The sequence below is a fragment of the Macrosteles quadrilineatus genome, unplaced genomic scaffold (genome assembly GCF_028750875.1).
Source record: "Macrosteles quadrilineatus isolate MER2022 unplaced genomic scaffold, UCM_ALF_1.0 Scaffold_2__2_contigs__length_208266976, whole genome shotgun sequence".
NCBI classification, from domain to species: Eukaryota; Metazoa; Arthropoda; class Insecta; order Hemiptera; family Cicadellidae; genus Macrosteles; species Macrosteles quadrilineatus.
The window spans coordinates 17672907-17697292 of NW_026542595.1; the positions used below are offsets into that span (position 1 = coordinate 17672907).

Here is a 24386-nt window from a genome sequence, read left to right on the forward strand (position 1 = left end):
AATGATTATTATTGACATTCCTCTGTTGTGATAAATCAGTACTGTACTGTAACTAGCCTACCGGCCTATCACGAGCAGTAGCTTACAAAACTTTCTACTACTGTTTTGTTTTGTTCTTTACATGGTTTATGACTACGCAATACAGTGTTTGGCTAGGTTTTAGGAGGGTTAGAAAAAGCTGTGATTTTAAACTTACAGTTTTTTAACCTGTACCAAGGTCAATGCCATTGTCATGATTGCGCAATATTCAAGATCCCTCCCCTTTATTATGCCGGATTATTTAGGTTCTACTGTACAATGTAAACACTGTACTGTAAAGTATTGTAGCCTATGCTACTTTAAATTGTGTTTTAATGACGTCTAATCCCGACCTATATTGACCGACGCTGGTTCTGAACCTCGACTTAGCGAAATTCCTGCAAACATAACCTCTATATAACGAACCTCGTTTTAACGAAACCCTTGATATAACGAATATTCAGTTCGGTCCCTTCAGATTCGTTATACTGAGGTTGGACTGTATTTTAAAGGGCTAAACAAAAAGTATAACGAGTAATAAAGAGAGTAATACCGTAGGTCTCATAGTCAGACCTAGACCCGGGACCGATTTACATTTTAGTTTTGAGGTCCCCAGAGGCCAAAAACACCCTCCGTTCAAATTCATATATATATATATATATGTGTCCGTTAGCGCGATAACTCGAGCAAAAAAATGATTTTATTTTATACATAAAAAAAATATCCTATAATTATATTTTAATAAAATTTAGTACAAACGTTTAAACCTATTTAACAAGTTATTTGAACAAGTTTGCGAACCAGCATTATCAGACTATGGCAACGGGGTTTTATGGGGTAAAAATTGTTGTTTCCCATTTTTTTACCCTAAAACACAACATTTTACAATTTCTTTCCAAACAATTTTGTAGAGCTTAAGAAAAGAAATTATTTTGTGTATAGCGTTGTTGTATGCCTAACGGTTACAGAGATAATAAAAACAAATTATCTCTGCAGGTTTGCTGCGGTGGGGGTATTTTATATTTATTGAAAAAATTCCCACTAGTTAAATGTACTCAATCTTAATTTTATAAAAGGTATGAGCTAGATAGACCAACTAATTAATTGTAAATATTTAACAGTTGAGCCATAATTCTATTAGATGTATAATGTTGTATAATGAATTGAATCTAGATGGTAGATGGTAGGTATAACTTAATATGAATGATGGGTTAAAATTATGTGGTTATAAACTACACATCACAGACATTTTTATGATAACATTTAAGAGCTTTAGATTACCAAACAAATCAACTAAACATAAACTTAACACGTATCATCATTTTCAAAGACTATTCATGAACTGAAAATATTAGCAATGATTACCATCATGACAAACAAAATCAATTGTTACAAATATACAAACTAATTATTTGCTACACTACTTTTAAATCACCTGTTTTCGTTATTTGTTTATCACCTGCAAAAATCCATCATTACATTGTTTACTGCGTAAAAAGAATGTTTACTATGCAAAAGTATCTTTTATTGGGTTCCTCCGACATAAAAAAACAAACATTTATTATTGTTACATCAACTGTTTCAATTTGCAACATCCAAAACTGTACAATCAAAGTAAGTTGAACTTTAAATAGAATGCATAACCTAAAAAATGCTGTTAGTTTTTAAATGTTCCTAACTGTAATAAAGAAATATTCCAATATAAATTTTATATTTAAAAAATAATTAGTCTTTATAGTGCAGCGATAAGTAACATTCAAAACATGAGTGAAAGTGAGTCATTACGTACATATTTGAACATATGGTCTCAAATATGTAATGAATCACTTTCTACTGTCGTTATGAATAATTTCTTCGATGACAGATAAAGATTCTGCATTGCTGTTTCTATACAAGAAGTAATTTCCTACCTAGTCGATTATACACAAGTCGTTTGATTAGTTATTTTTTTAAATCTAGTTCCCTACATTAAAAAAAACAACTAAAACCTACTTTTGTACTTTTACTGTGCTTAGGTGTACAATTTACCGATTTTGAGTTTGTCTCCTATCGACGATGTATACCATCTGTCAAATTAACGGTGTCCTTATGATGCAACCACAGTTACGAGTACTTAGCTTACACTATCAGATACCTTGTCTATTTGTGCAGATAAACACAGCATTGTTTTAAGGCATATTATTTCAAAACCTGAGATATGGCTAGATTACGTTCTTGACAAAACGATTATTTAATAAAACTAAACTGGCTAAATTAATAGTAAATATGGCTGATTTACAATTCTTAGTAAAAACTTATAATAAATACCTGGTTAACGGTTTTAAGGGATTTTTTTATCTCGCATGATTTATTGAAAGTTGAGTTTTAACAAAAATAGTGATATAGCAAATTAGCACCACAAGAACTTTATGTAACACTAAAAGAGATTAAAATAGCAGAAATTATTTATTAACTACATAAATCATGGGTTAGGTAATGTAAAGAAATATCTTAAAACTCCATACATGAAACATTCATCATGAACTGTACAGTAATATTTATATTAAGAAAGAGTATAGAGAATATGCAACATACGAGGGAGATTGTCAGAAATGGTACACAGATACTGAGTACACAGTGAAAGGACAAGTAGTTAGATACAATAGATAGTTCCATGTGTTTAACCATACAAAAACACTTAAGCAAACATCCAATAAAATGAGTAGCCTATTTGCTTCAAAGATGAGAAATTTGAGATTTGATCTGAATACTTATTTTGTTTTGGATTAAGCCTATGCAAAGTATTTTCTTTACAACTGCATTCCATACTACAGACTGTACACACAAGTATAGATTCTGATACAACATCATGCTATTACATGTGAAAGGTACAAATAGTTCAACATTTATGGCAAGGAATAACTTCTACAACACTTGTGGCTAGTGATGATAAGTTAATCAAATCGCTGATCAAAAATAAAAAAACAATGAATAGAGAATATAATCTTAATGAACCCATCAACAACACAAACATTTTAACTGGTACATTAACACGTTCCCTACCAACCGTCACACTCCTCTGTGACTGAGGTATGAGTATAATTGGTAGCTAATGTGTTAAGTTACATTATGTAGTGATAATATTAAGAAGTTTACAATTAATTCATAGACCTAACTTGTTTTTTTATTTTTATTTTAAGGAACTCTTAACCAACCTAATTATTATATTATCTAGGTCTGCAAGCTGAACTATGATATAATTTTTAAGAAAAGTAACATTACTTTATTATATTCAATATTTTATATATTTTTTGTCAGGAACAAAAACAATTAATTATTATTGGCATGAAAATAAAATATGATATCAATTACATAAATTTTAGTATGTAAAACAGCAAGCAGTTCACAAAAGTCTTAGCTATTCTATTGAGTTATTTGTTATTTGCTTCGATTTCATTCACGCAGGCCTCACTTTTACCATGTTGGCAAAAAATTAATGCAGACTCAATTCTTAGTATGTTGAACTATTTTAATTGCTGACTCAAAAGGAAGTGCACTGTTAAAACCCTTTTCTCATTTCAGATGAAGTAAACACAATTTTGGGTCTTACATGGGTAATTTTTCTCTTAATCTGACTACTTCACTTCAGTGGTGTGGCTTAAAATAATGAGTCAACTCAAATACAATTTTCCCTGGAATTCAGCAGGTGTCAATTAAATGAAAGTGTGGAAATCTCAATTGATACTGCTATTTTTTTTTTTTTATTTTTTTTTGTAATCTCTATAATGGTGTAGGTTATGATAGCAAAAATTAGACAAGTAGGTTAAAATGGAATGACCAAAATCCATAGAAATATAAAGATGTGTGAAAAAGTAGATAAAATATCTACTACTTATACATATTTAGGACGTCCTATAAATTGTCCACAGTGGATTTTCGGAACCCAACAAACAAAGCGCTAATAGGCCACTCAAATTGTTATCACAACAATAGCGCAACACATTGAATTACAAAATAACAAAGTATAAAATTCAAAAAGTCAACAAACAACAGCAGACGAGACAATATGAGATTATGTCTGAGAATCTAACAGTTCGGGATCAGGTGGGAGCAAGGTGATGTTAGCGAGGGGAGGCTTGGGAGTGATGTTGTTAGCTTTCATGTAACCGATAAACTGAGTGGGAATCTCAGCTAGCACCTCACGTGCCAGTCGCAGCCTAGCAGTGTGCGGATCACCCATTGTGACAAACTTGTTGAATGGTACAAACTGTACAATGTCACGAGCAGCCTTGACTCCGCCGTGGCTCAGAGCGACTGTGTCAGCGTCCAGGGTCTCCATGGCAGTGAAGTCTGCATTGCCGACTCCCACGATGATGATGGACATTGGCAGCACTGACGCGGCAACTACTGCCTGTGTATGAGACAATATATGTGCTGGTGAAAATAACCATGATTAAGGTCCTACCAAACATATTCCAGCAATATGACATTGTAATTTCCACATTTAGTTTGCAAAATTTTGAGTGAATCATTATTAAATTATCTAAGAGCTAACAACAAATACCTCAAATACAGCAAACCTAAAGAGTAAGCAAATTTCTATTTGTCTGATTAATAGGAAGATTGGTCACAATGAGACAAAAGTTCAGTTTTATTAGCGAATTTCCCATATAGGAAATAAGCTATTACTGTAGTACTCGTGGTAAGACCTGGACCCGGGACCGATTTATTTTTTCGTTTTGAGGCCCCTAGAGGCCAAAAACACCATCCGTTTGAATTCATATATATATATATATATATATATGTGTCCGTTAGCACGACAACTCGAGCAAAAATGATCTGATTTCAATGCAATTTGCTATACACGTGTAAACCTACATTTATTCGAAGGAGTTCGCGAACCAGCATGATCGGACTATGGGAACGGGGGTTTATAGGGGGTTTTACGGGGTAAAAATAGGGATTTCCCATTTTTGAACCTAAAAAAATTTCACAATTTGTGACAATGTGACAAAAGTTCACAATTTCTTTTCGAACCATTTTGTAGAGCTTAAATTTAAAATTCCCATGTTATTCTTATGGATAATAAGTCAACTGTTGTAGTTTGCTTATTTATGAACATATTTTGATCGAATTTGTAAAATACATTCATTCCTTACTAAACTATTAACATTTTACAACAAAAAACACTTTTTTATCCTCCCTGTTGCAGCAAATCTAAGTACTCGTTAAACTAATTCTATTTAAGTAGGGAATAAATGTGATATATTTAAGGAGGCATTTTAGTGTGAATCCAATCAGGCAAATGGAAATTTGCTTAGTCTGCAGGTTTGCTGTGGTGGGGGTATTTATTTTTAAATATTCTATTGAATGTAACTTTATAAGAGAAGTTTTTTTATAATAAATTTTGAAATATTGCGCACATTTTGCTGTAATTTCAAAGGAATTCCTCAATCGCAAATCATGTTTATTAATTTTTTTAAACACCTGCAAGTGTAACTAATTTATAAATAAAAATACTTTTTAAAAATGCCACGTTTTTAAACGCACTAAAAAGTATAAAAAAATTTATAAATATTTTGAGAGAATAATAATACTTGTAAGATTTAAAACAAAAAACGTGGGGCGGATGCTAATTTTCATTTAATTTCATTTCATTTCAATATCTTTATTCAATAATTGTACATTGTACATTGAATAGTGTCAGATTCCTAACCTAGTAAATACAGTTATAAGCTAAAATTACAATTGATATAATATTAAGAAACTACCAATAAAATCAGTTTAATTGGGGAAACACCTCTTTAATGGAGTAAGGAGCGATTTCTATGAGATAATTTTTTAATTTGTTTTTAAATTTGATGTTGCCAATGGGTTTTAAATGATTTGGAAGAAACGGTAAAAACCTTCTTCCGGCACAGGTGGGCTTTTTATTTGAAAATAAAAGATGGTTGTGACTATTTTCTCTTAGGGCTTTTCCTCTTGTATTGTAGCATAATTGTGCGTTATCTGATATACTTTCTTTCGCAATGAGAGCAGTTTCAAAAATGTATTGGGCAAACACAGTTAGTATTTTAAAATTTTTGAAATGAATTTTAACACATTCATCATTTTTTAGTCCCATCATTGTTCTCAATGCCCTTTGCTGTAATTTTAAGATTCGAGTAAGATTTTTCTTAGTTGTAGAATGTTGTAGCTCCATATAAAGATATACCGTATGAAATGTGGCTATGGACAAGAGAATGATATATTGTTTTCAAAGTATTGATATTACATAGATAAGACATAGCAAAGGAATAAAACAGGGCCTAGTATTGAACCCTGAGGGACACCAAAGTGATTAAGTTTTATTTCTGATCTGTTTTTTACCAGCCAATTATTTTTATTAGACATGATTTCAACGTATTGCTTTCTATCCGATAAATATGATTTGAACCACGACAAAATGTGACCTCTTACTCCCATATCTTCTAGTTTGAGTTTGGTGACATACCCTATCAAAAGCCTTCGTAAGGTCCATTGATATTCCTATAACATTTTCGTGGCAATCAATTGAATTTATTATACTTTCAAAAAAACTTGAAGCAGCTGTAATTGTTGATCTGCCTGAGCGAAAACCAAGTTGGCCACTAAATAGAAGGTTGTTATTTTCTATAAAAGACACTAGCCTAATTTTCATTGCCTTTTCAAATAATTTTGAAATAACTGGCAAAAGTGATATTAGTCGATAGTTTTCTACGCACTGAGGGTCCCCCTTTTTGAAAATAGGCACAACCTTAGCAACTTTTAATAATTTTGGAAAATGTTAGTATAAAATAGATTGCAAAATTTGTACCAGACAAGAAAGCGAGCTAATAAAAAGGTTTTAAAAACAGGCCTTGAAAATTATTTTAGAATTATTAATAAAATATTTCTACCATGTAAATGATACAATTATGTTATTTTTTTGCTGCCTTGGTTTAAAGGTGCTAAAAAGCTTATAATTTTCTCAATCTAATTATTAATGATTTATCTTGTCAAAACTAACATCAAACTTATAAAATGAACAAAAAAAACCTTAAAAAAACCTCAAAACCTTACAGTGGCTGCCATGGTTTTTGGTTAGGCCAAATCATTTTAATGTCTGACAACTGTACCAGTGAAATCTATATCTATAAAAGAAGAACTATGTATGTATGTATATTTATATATTTGTATGTACGTAATGGACTCCGAAACCGCTCGACAGATTGTAATGAAACTTTCAGGCATTATTAAGCATCTTACAAGGATGGTTTGTGTGAAGTTTGGTGCAGATCCGCCAAAAGGGCTCCGCCCCAGAGGGTTTTACGTGGGCAAATGTCAGACTTTTTGAACTACAATGTTTACAAATACATATAATTTAAAAGCAGATGTTTACTTTCACCAACTGTTTTGTAGGTTTGAATAATCACAACATTCTGTATTAGTCATGATTTGAAATGGTGCCACAATGTTTCTACAGAGTGCAGCACAGAAAACTATTTTACTTTTGAATAAGTCCAAATATATTAAACCCCAATCGCAGCACACGTGTGCACTCAACAAGGGAAGGTTTAAATTCTCCAATTAATGTTAAATATGTAAACATAAAAGTCCCGCACTCTAACCACTACACCAGCTGGTCCCCCCTCAGCCCGAATCCTATACTAATAGCATTAAAATATGTGTTTTGGCAGTTCCAATTTAAGCAATGTTAAATAATGTTTATTTTTAGGCCAGTAACATAATTTGTTTATATTACCGTTTAATTTGTTCATACCGTGTCTGTTCAAGTATTCGTGCTATGAACTGACCCTGGCTTTATTAGTGTCATAGCTAAAGCTGAAATTACAAAAAAATTTAGTTCTTTGGATATGGAATAGCAGCATTTTGTCTAATGAATTTAAATTTACTTTGTTTTTATTTTTTTTAAGTGGTTGGCGGCATTTGCCCGTCCACATAGACTACAGATCTGTGCGTGGAACGTATCCCGCAAAGCAAGGGGTGAGCCGGTACATTACAAAGGTGAACTGTAGGTACTGATAAAATGTTTGCGACAGTGACCAGGATCCAAACCCACGAAATTGCTGTCTTAGGCCCCAAGTCCGTGACGCTACCAACTGAGCCACCGACTCACCCCCTCTAATTTTGATATTAGAGTTCGTTGTTTAGGTCTACAACTCAAAACGAGGTCAGTCATAACCTCACAGTCTCGAATGATATTACGTAAAAAAGTTTTCATTAATTAGGTTCCATTAAAGTAATTGATCAATTATTTGATATGTCTAAATTTCTTATCAACACTACCACCGATTTTTTTGTATTAGCCAATGTGGTGGCAGTTCACATACCAGACAAACGATTTAATAATCCGTAAATCGGCTCTTCTCATGCTTATCGTCTAATGTTACATCAAAACTTAAAATACTTTATCTAGCAATGGAATCATAAAGTGTAGAGCTGTTGTTAAATTTTAAGCAATCTTTGTCCTGTACTGTTAGAATGACTCGATCAACATTCAAACCATGAACTACAGGGTGACACACGGAAGACAGACGGTTTTGATCTGCGTAGTACTGAGAGTGCGGTGGTGGGAGGTGGTCGTGGTGGGCAAAGTTCTGCTCTACACAAGACGCCATTTCATTAACTCAGTCACTATTGAACAGTAGGACTTGCAACGTCGATTGTTTGGCTATGACAGTTTCGTGAGAAGTGGTGAGTCTATTACAGCTAAACAGCGATTTTTTCGTGCATGGTTTAATGTCAATCGATATTGAGCTGTTCCAAGCCATAACACAATCCTCATGGGTGAAAAACCTCAGATTGACTGGAAACATACATGGTTTAAAAGGGATTGCACACAACACTTGTTCTGCTACTTTGTCGTATAGCGGACTCGCTTTTTTTGTTATATTTCAGTAGAAAATGGGCATATCGTGTTTCAATACATATCTGTTAACAGCAATAACAAAACATAAAATAAAAATTACTTAAAAAGGATAAGAAATAATTTACAATTTTCGATCATTTTTTCAGTCACAGTCCCATTAACACAACCTGCTTGTAAATGGGTCCAATAGAACCCCAGATCTCACACTTAATATAGGCTATTACCCTATGTTAAATTGTCAATAGAGATTTTAATTTCTGTTTTTTAACAATTAGTTGAGTAATATCTGAAATCAAAGCAAAATGGGCAAATATACGGACAATTACCTTTCATTTGGTACCAACCGCGTGTAAATCGGTCCAGTAGTATGGTCAAGGTGGCTATCATAAGCTTAAAAATTAGCCCCGTGTTTAATCTCCATAAGGAAAGTTTATCTCCATTTTTGACCCAAACATAAATATTTTCAAAATACAAATAAAACCTGCACACAGGGCCGTCGCGTGGGTGGGGCGACCGCCCTGGGCGCCACAGTCTGGGGGGCGCCGCGTAAGCGGTGGCTTGGAGGGCACCACGGCCAGGGGAGCACTGCAGGCGGCAAAAGTGATACAACAAAATTGAAAAAAATTAATTTAGATGTACATAACGTAATTTGAAAAGTTATGTATGACTGAATTTTTAATATTACGTTGTATACATTTTTTGAACAAATACATATTATTTGACACCAATAACTTTATATATTTTTAATGTTTTCCCAGATAAACATTATATAAAAATGAAGTAGCTAGATTTGCTTGTTTACTACTTTGTTTGGTAATAACAGCCTAATAATGAACTCCAATGTGGAGTTGAAGGCCCTAGCCCAACTTCATTATCTTAATATAAATCAATATTAAGTCTCAATCAGTATTAAGTCTTAATATTATATATTTAAGTGAGTCGGTGGCTCAGTCGGTAGCGTCGCGGACTTCGGGCCCAAGGCAGCGATGTCGTGGGTTCGGATTCTGGTCACTGCCGATAACAATTTATCAGTACAGTTCACCTTTGTACTGTACCGGCTCACTCCTTGCTTTGCTGTAAACGATCCACGCACGGGCGCTTAGTCTATGTGGACGGGCAAATGCAAGGTTAAAAGAGGCCGCCAACCTCTTTAAAAAAAAAAAAAAAAAAAAAAAAATATTGCAAAGTCGCAGTGTCGCTCTGTCCGTCTGTAGGCCTTTCACACGAGTAGCCTACTAGCCTAGCTGCCGTGTGCTATTTTTATTTCGCCCGACTACCCTCCCCACTTCCGTCTCTGACGTCCTGACGATGACTCACGGTAGAGACAATGACCTCAAATATGCACGTGATAACATGATGCCCATCCCCCCCACCACCGCCACTACCCCACAACTCCTTTACGGCAGTCTTCGCTCGGCTGTGAGCTTAGTTTGTGAGGTTACGTGAATATTGTGTCAAATAAGTCCAAAAAGTTAACGGGTGCACAGCGGAGAAAATTGAATAAAGAAAGTGAATTAGCCCGGGAAGTGTTACTGTCCAAAGTGCCGAAACTAAAGGCGGGTCTACACGCAAGGATTTCGCGAACGTTTTATCTGCGCAGATAAAACGTTGCAGTCAAGTCGTTGCAAAGAAATGCGTCCACACGGTACAGGTTTCAGCACCATTTTTTAGTGCAGTTTAGTGGTAACTTTCAGTGTATGCGCATGTAATATCATGGACGATGTGTTGCTGTGATCGATTTCTGCAGCCAGTAAGAAAGCAAAGAAATAAGTCTGAGAGACGACGGCGCTTACTATGGTCAAGACGTTGGCTACGAAAAAGACAACAAACTTCATAATAGTTTCTCTGTTCACGTTTGAATCTACTGCTTTGTATTTTTCAAAAGTCTCTAGTCTTTTTCTTATCACAGTCACTATGTTCCTTACTCTTGAACCTTCATAAATTAAGGACACTTCTGGACAGGCCGATGAATTCAACAATAAAATCACGGGAACATTGGCGAAGATCTGCGATCGTAATTAAAAAGCACACTTATACCTCTGACAGCAGGTGAAGACAACACTGCATACTGGGGTTTTGAGCATGAAGACGGAGTTGAAACGGATGACAGTGTACACACGCAACGACTTGTCTGAAAACGTTGTCAAAACTATGCTCTCCGCAATAGTTTTATCGCTCCGTCTTCCGTCTCCGCGCAGTTCTAAAAAATGCACAGTTTTGCTGTAGACACGCAACGATTTGACTGCAACGATTTACTTGCGCAGGTAAAACGTACGGTAAATCCTTGCGTGTAGACCGGCCTTTACAAGTTATTTTAATACTTCATCTGCAATCCCAGCGGCAAAACCCGATACCGTCTGTGACCTGCCACTGTCAGTAGGCCTGCCAAGTACGAGTTCTCAAGGAGCTAGCACTAGCGGAGAAGTTTCTACCCTTCCTACAGTCATTGACATTGAAACTGAAATCCCAGATAATAACCAAGATGAAGAGGTAAATTTAGAGCCTAAGACTGACAATGATAGCAGAATTAGCAAACATATTGATTGCTTGGCTTTGTCTGGAGATCCAGCAACATGGCCAGATTGCATTCTAAATGAACAGCGCAATGACCTAATTTTAAAATACCCTGCTGAAATTTCCAAGGAAGATTATCAGTATCCAAAAAATTCTGATAAAAGACATTTTTCAAATGGCTTTCGATTTCGTTTCGCTGAAAACGGCGAAAAAGTTCTTAGACGCTGGTTGGTTTATTCAGAAAAAAATTATTTGGCTTACTGTTTTTGCTGCAGGATTTTTGACCCATCCTCAAAATCACAGTTTGGGCAAAAAATGGGTTTTAATAATTGGAAACACATGACTGAGAGGTTGAAATCTCACAAAATGTCTCAGGATCACTTTAAATACATGGTCCAGTGGTGCACGGCTGAAAATAGACTCAAAGGGGGTACTTCAATTAACCAGGAAATTATTAATCAAATCAACACTGAAGCACAGCGCTCAGAGGAGGTGTTGCGACGGATATTCAAAATTACTTTGTATTTAGCAGAGCATAACATAGCGTTTCGAGGCTCGTCTTCCAAGTTATTTACAAAAGACAATGGCAATTTTCTCGGTCTTGTACAACTATTAGGGAAGTTCGATGCAGTTTTAATGGAACATTTACGTAGAATATCCAACCGAGAAAGTAACTTTCACTTGTTAAGTGTATCGAGTCAAAATGAGATTATTAATATGTTAGGCAATGCAGTTAAGGAAAGCATCATACACAAAATAAAGAATGCCAAGTATTTTTCTGTAATTTTCGACTGCACTCCGGATATTAGCCGCAGAGAGCAAACATCTCTAACGATCCGCTATGTTAATGAAGAAAATGATTAAATTAACGTAGAGGAGAGCTTTATAGCGTATCGAGTAGCTGAAGAAACCTCCGGCGAAGCTCTCACTGACCTTATGTTTGTTTAACGAAATTGCCAAATGTGGACTAAACATGAAAGACTGTCGGGGCCAGGGGTACGATAATGGTGCCAATATGGCAGGTATCCACAAAGGAGTTCAAGCTCGTGTAATAGCAGATTTCCCTCTGGCTTTTTTTATGCCTTGTGGATGCCATAGTCTGAACCTTGTAATTGCTGATGGAGCGAAACCCTCGGTCAAATCTACATCTCTATTTGGAACATTCCAGCGTATATATACGATATTTGCAGGCTCTACAAAGCGTTGGTGTGTGATTAGTGAACACGTCAAGGATCTCACGCTGAAACAAGTATGTGAAACACGATGGGAAGCCTGCATATCTTCGGTGCAAGCTGTTCGCTATCAGTACGTTGAAGTGCGGGATGCTTTGATAGAACTGAATGAGAAAACGAACGACCCTAAGACAGCGAGTGAGGCTCATTCCTTAGTCAACCAGATGGAAGACTTTTCTTTCATAGTATGCTTACTACTATGGCATGATTTGCTGTTTGAAATAAATATCATAAGTAAAAGTCTTGAAGGGAAATTCAAAGGCGTCAGTGATGCTGTCAGTAAGTTCAATAATTGCTTGGACTTCTTAGACAAATTTAGAGAAGATGGATACACTAATGCAGCAATTTCCGCAAAGGAAATTGCTGAAGAACTAGAAATACAACCAGTCTTCCCTGAAACCAGAATTCGCAAGAAGGAACGTCTCTTTTTGTACGAAAGTGCGAACAACGAAGTGCAAACATCTGCAGAAGATACATTCAAGAGGGAGGTATTTTATTCATTGGTTGATACAGTTATAACATCAGTTAAAGGTAGGTCCACTGCACTTTATAATCATAACTCGCAGTGGGTTTTTTTGTATAACTTGGCCAATCTTCCACCAAAAGATGATTTGAAACAAAGTTGTTTGCAATAATTAGAAACACTCTTAAGAAATACTGACGGAGTATCAGATATCAACGGGAATGAACTTTTTTGTGAACTACAACACGTGAACTCCATCTTGGATATCAATGAACCCCAACTTCAGCAAGTTCGACCAATTGACGTGTTGCGAGCAATTAAGAAAACGGACAGCAAAGATTTATTTATAAATCTCTGGATTGCACTAAGAGTTTTGTTAACCACACCAGTGTCAGTTGCGAGTGCTTCAGTAAGCTGAAACTTATCAAGACATATTTAAGATCATCCATGCCACAGGAGAGACTAAACTCTCTTGCCATCATGTCAAATGAAAACGATGAAGCTAGGAAAATAGACTTCAAAGACATTCTCAAGACATTTGCTCCTGCAAAATCCAGGCGAATGCCATTTAATGTTTAGGTTAGGGACTAGGGTCTTATTTCAGATTTCTAAATGTAATAACAAGGTTTTATTTTATTCCGTCATTCTGTATATTCTATTCAGAATAGGTCTGGTTTGAGGTTTTGTTTACCATTGTATTAATTTCTATTGGAACTGTATTAATTAATAACATGTATAGTACTTTTTTAGGCCTTAATATTTTCTTACATTAATTGTATGGATTTCATTATCATCTATTAAAAAATTTTTCTTATAAAATTTAAGTAGTTTAATCCATGATTCCTGACTCTAGTATTTTTAAAGGTTATTCAATCCATTCACGTGTCTGTTGTTGCGCATTGAAACGCAAGTAGCAACGCAACCCGCCACGTAACTTTGTATAACGATCATCACTCATCGTGTGTTTGGGGAGGGGGCGCCTGACAACATCTCGCCCCGGGCGCCAATAAACCACGCAACGGCCCTGCCTGCACATATACGACCGATAATCTTTCTTTTGGTACAACCCGCATGAAATTTGGTCCAGTAGTATGGTCAGGCTAGCTGCCAAGCTTTAAATTTTGGCCCCATGTTAAACCTCTGTAAGAAAAGTTTATTTTTATATTGGTTACTAGAGGTCGCCCCGTGGTTGAAAACTCAATCAATAATATGAAATGGACAGACTTCTCTATTTACCCTCCACACAATAAAACATGTGATTGGAATTTGTTTGGATTTTCTGTTTAGTTATTTATTTATTTTTTGTTATTTTTGTCACCAGTATAGCAACCCATAAGGCTAATGTTATTTTTTTTCAAAATTTCAAATTCATTTTTCCTGCTTATTTTTAGCCTAATTAAATTTATAAAGGGATTCTGCACATCTACAGGAAGATATCTTTCATTTCACGGTGCCAACAGCGTGTAATTTGGTCCAGTAGTATGGCCAGGCTAGCTGTCATAAGTTTTACAAATGTTTTTTAGTATACGAGATGGTGTTTTTGGCCTCAGGGGACATCAAAATGAAAAAGTAAATCGGCCACGGGCCTAGGTCTTACCGTGCCACCTACGGTAATAGCTACTTCCCTATGGGGAAATTCGCTAAAATTTAAGTCCCATTTCTGCAGGTAGAGTGGACTCGTCCTAATCCTGCTTGCCAAAACAATGCTGTTGTTGGGAGCTCGGCGATGCAGACAGGCCGGAATTACCGCCCTCTTCTCGCTGTTTCTAGAAATTCCGCGTCCTACTACAATTTGCATAAATAAGACTTGGAGCATCATGTGAAGGCTCATTTTGTTTGTCTGAGAAATAGGAACAAAAACAATTTTGAGTGAACACTCTATAATTTTCTGTTACCGAGTTATCAGGTCTCGATGTATGAACCTGCTCTGGCCGGGCGCATTGGGAAAACCCGTTCCTATGAGTCATTGCTAATACCAGTCAGAAATACCAGTTTCACTCAGTTTGTTTGTGTCTTTCATTAAATGCATATCATGGCGTTGTGGCGCCCGTGGAGTGATATGGTCTTGGTTAAATTTGTTGTTTAAAAGAAAATACAAAAAGCTCTGTGCTGTATACAAAACTGTAATTTGAGAAAATAAATTAATTTGAATTTGAATTTGAATTTGGTAAATGTCGAAGTCGACGACCATCATAGTGATAGTGACAGTGATCGTGAAGTGGTTCAGCCGAAACTAGTAGGGAGCAGAAACCACCTCACAAAGTGGCAACAAGCCACTATTAAGTTTATGGTCAGCTATGCGAAGGATAAAGGAGCAAAAAGTTCAATAGCTGATGCGTGCAAGTTTCTGGGAGTGTCAAGGAAAACGGTGTCTAGGGTAAATGCCAAACTGTTAACTTCACTGAAAAAGAGAGGGCCGACACAGAAGTTTCAACGAGTGGATGACTTTCAATGGAATCTTATTCTCTCCTGTCCTATTAAGAAACGTTAGGAAACAGCAGAATCAGGCTATTATGTTGTATAAGAGACTCCTCAACCTGATAACTTGGAAACGGTAAATCGTAGAGTGTTAACTCAAAATTGTTTTTATTCCTCTTTCTCAGACGAACAAAATGAGCCTTCGCATCATGCTCCAAGTCTTATGGTTCAATTTATGCTAATTGTAGTAGGACGCAGAATTTCTAGGAACAACGAGGAGTGGGCGGTGTCCACGGCCCGTCTGCGTTGCTGAGCTCCCAACAATAGCGTTGTTTTGATAAGCAGGATTAGGACAACCACTTTACCTGCAGACATGGGGCTTTAATTTTGAATATTACTATACAGTGGGTAATGATTGTCTAAAATCACCAAACACTAATACAGGAATCCCACCAAACGACCTCTCCAACTCGTATGGGTCTTATTAGTTAAACAACCTGTTCATGTTTAACATTTAAATTCCTTCAATAGTTAATAATAAGTCATTTTAGACAGTTTGCCTCATCACTTTTTACTGATATACCAATTTATACTAAAGAATCAATCACTGAGATCGGCTTACTTTAAACATTATGTTAAACTTTACAATAAAATAAACGGTATCAACAATTTGACACATACTTTCTCCTATTAGCTTGTCAAAAACCTGTATCATGGGTAAGCAATGAGAGTAAACTATGATATTTAATAGGTAAAATCACAAAAGTTGCATTAACTTTTGAACCGTAATTTTTACAGGAATGGGGGTTGCAGGTTGCACTATTTTGTTTAGAATGATAAGGACCACAACAGACAATTTTCAATTAGAACCGGTTTTTTAAATACAATTTTCCGTTTTTATTTTATTTTATTTTTTTACCCTTAGAGCCTATAAAAGGCCATTTTCAGTACAACTATTGTAGAGCTTTAACAAACTGTTGTGTATCAAAGTGTTATTTTAGGTTTAAAGAAAAAAACTTTATATTTCAAACCCTAATTTTTTTTTTTAGAGTAGAAGTAAACTATCATAGATTGCTTGATTATGAATATAGTTTAATTTTGATCAAATGTGGCTCATTTATTTATTAATACTTTACTATTAACATTTTCCATTTTCATTAAACTGCATTAGACTACAGCATATCGTATTTACTCAGCGTGCAATGATTAAGTCTTTGGAATTACAGTGATGCTTAGACCCAAAGATTACCCGAAATGAGGCCCATAGAATCAAAGGGTATAAGTGACATTTTGTAAAAAAATTAGATAACTGCATGGTTAAACTTGAAATATATCATTCTATTTAGTAGCGAAGGGAGCTAAGTGATAACTCCATCCAATGCTGCTTTCTAGCGGCAAATCACATAAAAGTCCAAGGGAATATGACAAATGTTTGGTGGGGAAGAGATACAAGCGCACTTGTACCCCTAGTCTACTGTGAATGTATTTTCCCTTTCTGTCATACTTTTTAGAAGTAAAAGGGTCCAAGTGCGTCAGAATAACATTGGTATAGGTTACCAATATAGATATTGTCAATAATTTTGAATATTTTTTCTTCTGCGACAAATATACAAAGACTACAACTACCAATCTGGCAAAGAATATAAATGTGAAAAAAATCACTGCAATTACAGTGTAGGCTCAGCTTTGAGCTCAATATACTCAAAACTTACTTTTTGTCACTTATGCCCCTTTCCTTCTAGGGGCCTCATGGTGTTGGAAAAGACTGTATAGTATATATATATATATTATTTTATTTTAGTATATATATATATATATATATTGAAGTAGGGTACTACTAAAAATAGTTCGGATAAAAGGTATAGGAAGTGAATGATACACAAACAAAATGTAACCTGTTGATACATAAAAACTTAATTTGCAAACAATTGATGTTAAAACTACATCGTTATTTAGGTTTCATTAATTTAGAATATCAATAGGCCTATTTCATTAAAGTTATAAAGCTGTTCCAACACACATACATCGAGGTGGTAGAAACTGTCATAATAAGAACAAAACTCTAGGGACATCAAAATAAAAAAGCAAAGTGGTCCCGGGTCTACGTCTTACCATGAGACGTATGGTAATAGTTTTTTCCCCAAATAAGAAATTTGCTAAAAAATAATTTTATAAAAATACCTGGACAGTCTGAGGCATGTCTGTGATGACTCCGTCAGTCAGGATGAGCAGAATGAAGTAGCTAGATCCATCACGGTAGCTGGCAGCAAACCTGGCCACATGGTTGACAACTGGGGCGAAGTTGGTTGGACCATGCAGTTGTACCTGCCTAATACACGCCCGATACGCCTCCAGTACTCCTGTCAACAAGATAAAATGACTCATTACACAACTCCAATACTGCCACATGACTAACTGCTATGATGCATATATGAAATGCCTTTTGCCTGATCGGATTTTCACTGAAATATTTCATTAAACATGTCAGAATTATTCACTATTTAAACAAAATTAGGTTTAATGAGTACTTAGGTTTGCTGCTACAAGGAATATAACTAAGTGTGTTTTTTAGCAAAATGTAGCATGCTATGAAAATGATAAACCATCAAATTTGATAAAAATATTCTTTAAAAGTTTACATATTATTCTCCATAAGAATAAAATAGACATTTTAAATTTACAGTTTTTTAATTTTCTCCTTAGCCAGTTGGTGTACAACAGCGCTTCAGTAATCTGTATACTTATTATTACCTACTTTTTTTTAAGACTTTCAAAATGGTTTGGAATGAAATTGCAACATTTTACTGAATTTCTCTTGATAACATAGGTCTCATGGTAAGACCTGGATCCGGAACCGATTAACTATTTCCAAAAACAACTTCCGTCAAAATTCATATACATACATTTTGATTTTTATATTCACAAAATATGGCTGTTGACATATTAAGGTAGTAAATTAAAAACAACTATGCACCCTGAAATTAATATAACCTATTTTTCTTTGCAGTGAAATGTTTCGGAGTTCATTCTCAAACTTCAATAAATATAGTAAAAATGAAAAATTTAAGTTTTGTTTACAATTTGTAACCCCTTAAGGAAATTCAATGGTTTTATTTTAGTTTAGATTTCTTGCTTTAAAAGTATTTTCTAGAGTATATTCTAGGTCTTTTCTGCGCGACAAGCATCATTGGACCATGGGAACGGGTTTTTATAGGGAAAAATTGGCTTTTCTCATTAAGGTCTCAAAAGATTAAATTTTCCAATTTTTCTCTAGACCATTTTGAAGAGCTTAAAAAACAAATAACTTAGCATAATGAAGTGCTTTTATACGATTGGTGTCCAGAGAAAATAATAAAAAAATTTATATTTGAAATTCCAATGTTATTCGTATGGAGAATAAGTGCTGTAGTTTGCTTGTTTATGGATATATGTTGATCAAACAAAGCAAATTTATTTATTTTACACTAAGCTATTACAGTAGAACCCCGGTTGACCAAAATAAAGGGGGTTGAGAGTTGTTTTGACCGTAGATATAAGGGCTGACTTTATTTTAATATTGCTTTTATTTTACAGCCACCATTTGCTCTGTCCATTTTGAATATCTATATCCCTCACTGACTGACTGACTGACTGGCTGACTGACTGACTCACTCACTCATCACTAATTCTCCCACTTCCCACTTACCTAGGAGGCTGAAATTTGGTACACTGATTCTTTAGGCATTAAATAGGAAAACTAGGTGGTTTTTATTCTGATCGGACTCTCGGGCTCTGCCCCAGTGGCTCTGGAGTTTCCCATGTTAACCTAATGAGTACTCATATTTAAATGAAATTAATGAATCATAACAGCTGTTTCAATTAAACAAGTTGGTTCTGTTCTATGATGTTCAATAGCATTAAAGTTACAAGGATTACCAACAGAGTGCAGCACTATTATTATTTTTTTAATTTTTGACAACAGCTAATTTGAAACCAAAAGGTGAGTGAGCGTAGCGAACGAACTTCAACCTGGATTCGAGGTAGTGTAGCGAACGAGCTAACCTGAAGGCAAATGAGCGCAGCGAACGAGCTCCAACCGTAAAGGTGAGTGAGCGTAGCGAACGAACTTCAACCCGGAGGCGAGGTAGCATAGCGAACGAGCTCCAACCGTAAAGGTGAGTGAGCGTAGCGAACGAACTTCAACCAGGACGTGTGAGCACAGCGAACGAGCTCCAACCTAAAGGTGAGTGAGCGTATGAAGTTAAACGAGGCAAAGCCCGCGGGTACAGCTAGTATAGGTATAAAAAAATCTTTGCAGCAAACACTGCTAGGCTACTCACCAGAAAATCGCCGTTACTTGGTAGATGATGCTGTACCTACATTATTTTTTGCCCTTCACTGCATCCAGAAACTGCATATATAACACTATTATTAGGGGACTGCAGTGCACCGATAAAGTCTAGTTATCGTAGTTTTTAGGGCTATAATTCCATAATTCCAAAATTTAGTAAAAATCCTTTTGCTGGATTTAGGTTCTACGATACTAAAATGCTATGGGAAGGGAGAGAAACATGTCCACGGCGTAGGGAGTAGCTTTGGACGACGTAGGGAGTGGTGAAGGAAGTAGTAAAGGCGAGCAGTGCGGAGAGTGGGAACCGTTTAAGGCAGTTACATTATTGTATCAGTAATACTAAAATGCTATGGGAAGGGAGAGAAACATGTCCACGGCGTAGGGAGTAGCTTTGGACGACGTAGGGAGTGGTGAAGGAAGTAGTAAAGGCGAGCAGTGCGGAGAGTGGGAACCGTTTAAGGCAGTTACATTATTGTATCAGTAATACTAAAATGCTATGGGAAGGGATGGAAACAGATCCCCAACCTAGGAAGTGGTTTTAATGTTTTAAAATTTAAATTAGGGGTTTTAATTTTTTTAATGTCTCCTAACAAATTTTACACCACGAGCAATGCTCGGTCCCCTGGTACTATACATGAAATATATACAATTCAATTGGTTAATCGTGATTTTAGGAGGTTTCCTGTAGACCGATTTTTGGCAACTTTTAGTATGTCACTCTTCAGACCCAACACTACAAAATAAAACTACAAAACGTTTTCTTCCAATTTTTTTTTAACGTTCCCTGTGTCAGTTTTTTTTAGTTTGCTTGGACTAACAGAGATTTGGCAAAATAACAAAAAAATGACGTGTTATTGTAAACAAAATTAATATTTTCGTATCCATAAGTCTTAGAACCAGATTGTTATACATATATTATATGGAATTTAATTTTCTACAACATTGACGTTAGATATATTTCGCTAAAACGCACCAAAACGGAGATAAAAGTACCGATTTTTTCGATTTTTCAATATGGCGGCGGGCGCGGAGGGGGTAGAATTGTGCATTTTTCATTTTAAACACCTACTTACCATCCTAGACAACATATAAAAATTTAGACTCACCGGACCTTTTGTAAGTTAACATACCGTACCTCTATTCACTGGACTAATAGTAGTAACACCAATATAGCTTACAAAGTTGATGAGTGATAGTTCACATAATTTTTAGCACATTTGACGGATAAACCTTTTTTTGAATTTGTCATATTATAAGTGTGTGAAAATTAATACATCTGTGTATCAATATCTACTTATCTCATTTCTGTTCAATGGAAGTTATACAATTTCAATGATACCGGTACTTAAATGGGAAGTCCTACAGCTGTAATAAAACTGTGCATAAATTTATATTACGAGTAAATTTGCTACCAATTGATATTGTACGACAATTAATCTCTATCATTGTACTAGAACCTCGAAGTACATTGAAAACTGTGCACAATTCAAAACTCATATAATAGGCCTACATGTTGTTGGACGATTAATGGTAATTAATTGTCGTGTCAATATCTTCTTTGATATGACCCTAAGTATTTTTAAGGACTTTTAATGAGTTGTATTCATATTGAATGACTTTAAAATACTAACGACCCATGTTTGTTCGCTAATTCAACTGGCTTACTTTAAGTTTTCTTAAGCCTAACATTATTATTTCTGTAAATAATCGTTACGATTGTTTTAAACGTTTAGACTACTGAAGTGAATAGTAGCCTACAGAGAGAAAATAATCAGTTGCAGGCTTACCGCTTGGTTTAGAAAATTCTCTTTCTTTTATTCTGGTAGGCGGGAAAACTCCGTAGGCCTAGGCGATCCAAGGCTTAAGTTGCATTAGTTACTTTTAACTAAGATTATAGAATCTTCATTTCCTACCATAGACTACACGGTATTATAATTGATAAACTAATTACTTAAGCAAACCATTTATTCTATTTATTTTACTAGTATGCTATAAATAAGCTGCGTGATGTTGTACATCCAGTAATCCAGTGTGCTGCTGGGAGCTCCGGCCTGTTTACATTAAAAATACCCAGCTAGTTTAATCCACAAAAAAATAAAAAAAAATAAAAAATCAGTGTCTTCTTATTGTTTCCATTAATACAAATCAATAATTAATTCATAAGCCTAAACAGCGACTCAATCTTTTTAGTAGTTTACACGTGTTTGTCATGATAGCTGACAAACTTCAACACTTTTCCAATAATCAGTTTTTTTTTTTTTATTAGAAGTAAACTTTATTTTATAGTTACGGCCCATTAAACGTGTTTATATACAGCTACGTCATAATACTTTATCTATTTATTGATTTTATATACATTATATTGCTCATTCAGTTCATCGAGTTTTGGCAATGAACAACATAAAGATTTTGGGCGACTATTTTAATAATTCTAATAATTTATTCTAATCTTTCTAAGCGGAAATATATGTGTAAGGCATGATATGTGTCAAAACTGATTAAAATATATTGCTAATTTAGTGGTAATTACGTGCCATCGGCTGGACCGGGGCCGATGTCACAGGGAATTACGTGTGGAGGTTAACCCGTCGGCTGGACCGGGGTGGTTGCTACAGAGAATTAAGTTTGAGGGTAAGCCTTCGGCTGGACCGGGGGGAGTTGCCACAACGACTCTCCCCCACTCCACTCAGATAGAGAGAGGGGTGGTTGGCCGTGACGTCACAGTTCGGAAGTCTGTGTCGTCGGGAGTCTGCGTCGTCGGGAGCCCGTGGCGCGTTCCCCTTATTATTACCTACTTTTTTTAAAGACTTTCAAAATGGTTTGGAATGAAATTGCAACATTTTACTGAATTTCTCTCGATAACATAGGTCGGTAAGACCTGGATCCGGAACCGATTAACTATTTCCAAAAACAACTTCCGTCAAAATTCATATACATACATTTTGATTTTTATGTTCACAAAATATGGCTGTTGACATATTAAGGTAGTAAATTAAAAACAACTATGCACCCTGAAATTAATATAACCTATTTTTCTTTGCAGTGAAATGTTTCGGAGTTCATTTTCAAACTTCAATAAATATAGTAAAAATGAAAAATTTAAGTTTTGTTTACAATTTGTAACCCCTTAAGGAAATTCAATGGTGTCATTTTAGTTTAGATTTCTTGCTTTAAAAGTATTTTCTAGAGTATATTCTAGGTCTTTTCTGCGCGACAAGCATCATTGGACCATGGGAACGGGTTTTTATAGGGAAAAATTGGCTTTTCTCATTAAGGTCTCAAAAGATTAAATTTTCCAATTTTTCTCTAGACCATTTTGAAGAGCTTAAAAAACAAATAACTTAGTATAATGAAGTGTTTTTATACGATTGGTGTCCAGAGAAAATAATAAAAAAATTTATATTTGAAATTCCAATGCTATTCGTATGGAGAATAAGTGCTGTAGTTTGCTTGTTTATGGATATATGTTGATCAAACAAAGCAAATTAAATAAAATTAAATAAAGTAAATTAAATAAAGTTAAAAAAAAAAAAAACGTTTTATTATATGAATATTATATATTCTCCTATTATTTACTAGTGATGCTTAGGTGTACAATCTAAAAACTGTTTTAAAACATGTAACATTATTACTAAAAAATTCAACCCATTTTAGAATTAGGCAACTATTTACTAGTAGGCCTAAAATTCTATAAGTTGATATGAAACTTGGTCTATGTCATATTTGTACAGGTTGGACGATTCAACGACGAACATTTAATTTTAAGTCTATGAATTAGTTATGAAAGTTACGATGGTTGATGACTGTATTAATTAATAGTTTTGGTTTATTACGACATTACGATTAAATTTGTTTTCCGTGTTTGAGAACTTGTGTGTATTTTAGCTTAATTTCGTAGAGGTTTAATTATTTAGTACCTATTAAACTGAATTTTAAATATTTTTCATATTATATTATTTTCTTTTATACTGATGGCATTTATATTTAACATTGAAATCATAAAAATTTAATTGGCCATTGTACAGTTAAATAAAAATAAAAAACATTTTTCCTTGATTTTTTTATTGTCTTTGAATTACTTTGGGCTAGTTATCTGTTAAAAGTGGAATTGATAACAAAAAACAATAACATTTACTGTATCTTCATTGACACTTACATTTTGAAATACGGCAGTGTACGAGTATTTCGTCGAACAAGGTTGGCAACGCTCCGTGCAGTGGGCGCGGCCGGGTTAGCGACTTCCAGAGTTAGCGAATTCCGCCGCGAGACAAAATCGAGTTAGCGGGTTCCGGAGTTAGCCAATTCCTGACTGAGACGGTTAGCCAGTTCCAGAGTTAGCCAGTTCCGACACACGACCAAGTTAGTGAGTTCCTGAGTTAGCCAATTCCTCGTCTCAGTTTACTTGCTTATGAACATATTTGTCATATTTTGATCAAATTTGGAGAATACATCCACATCTTACTAAGCTACAGTATTAACATTTTACAAAAAAAAAACACTTTTTATCCTCCCTGTTGCAGCAAACCTAAGTACTCATTAAAC

General features: G+C 35.0%; 1 protein-coding gene across 2 annotated transcripts in view; it reads right to left on the bottom strand.

Annotated features, from left to right (window-relative positions):
• Positions 1-670: 670 nt before the first annotated feature.
• Positions 671-24386, bottom strand: part of LOC128987634 (copine-8-like) — a 64425-nt gene continuing 40709 nt past the window's right edge. For both annotated transcript variants that reach the window (XM_054408586.1, XM_054408585.1), the window contains 2 exons: positions 17696-17874; positions 671-4408 (listed from right to left, as the gene is read on the bottom strand). In XM_054408586.1, coding sequence (XP_054264561.1) covers positions 4070-4408; positions 17696-17874 — 518 coding nt within the window. In that variant the 3' untranslated portion in view covers positions 671-4069. The remainder of the gene's footprint in view (positions 4409-17695; positions 17875-24386) is intronic.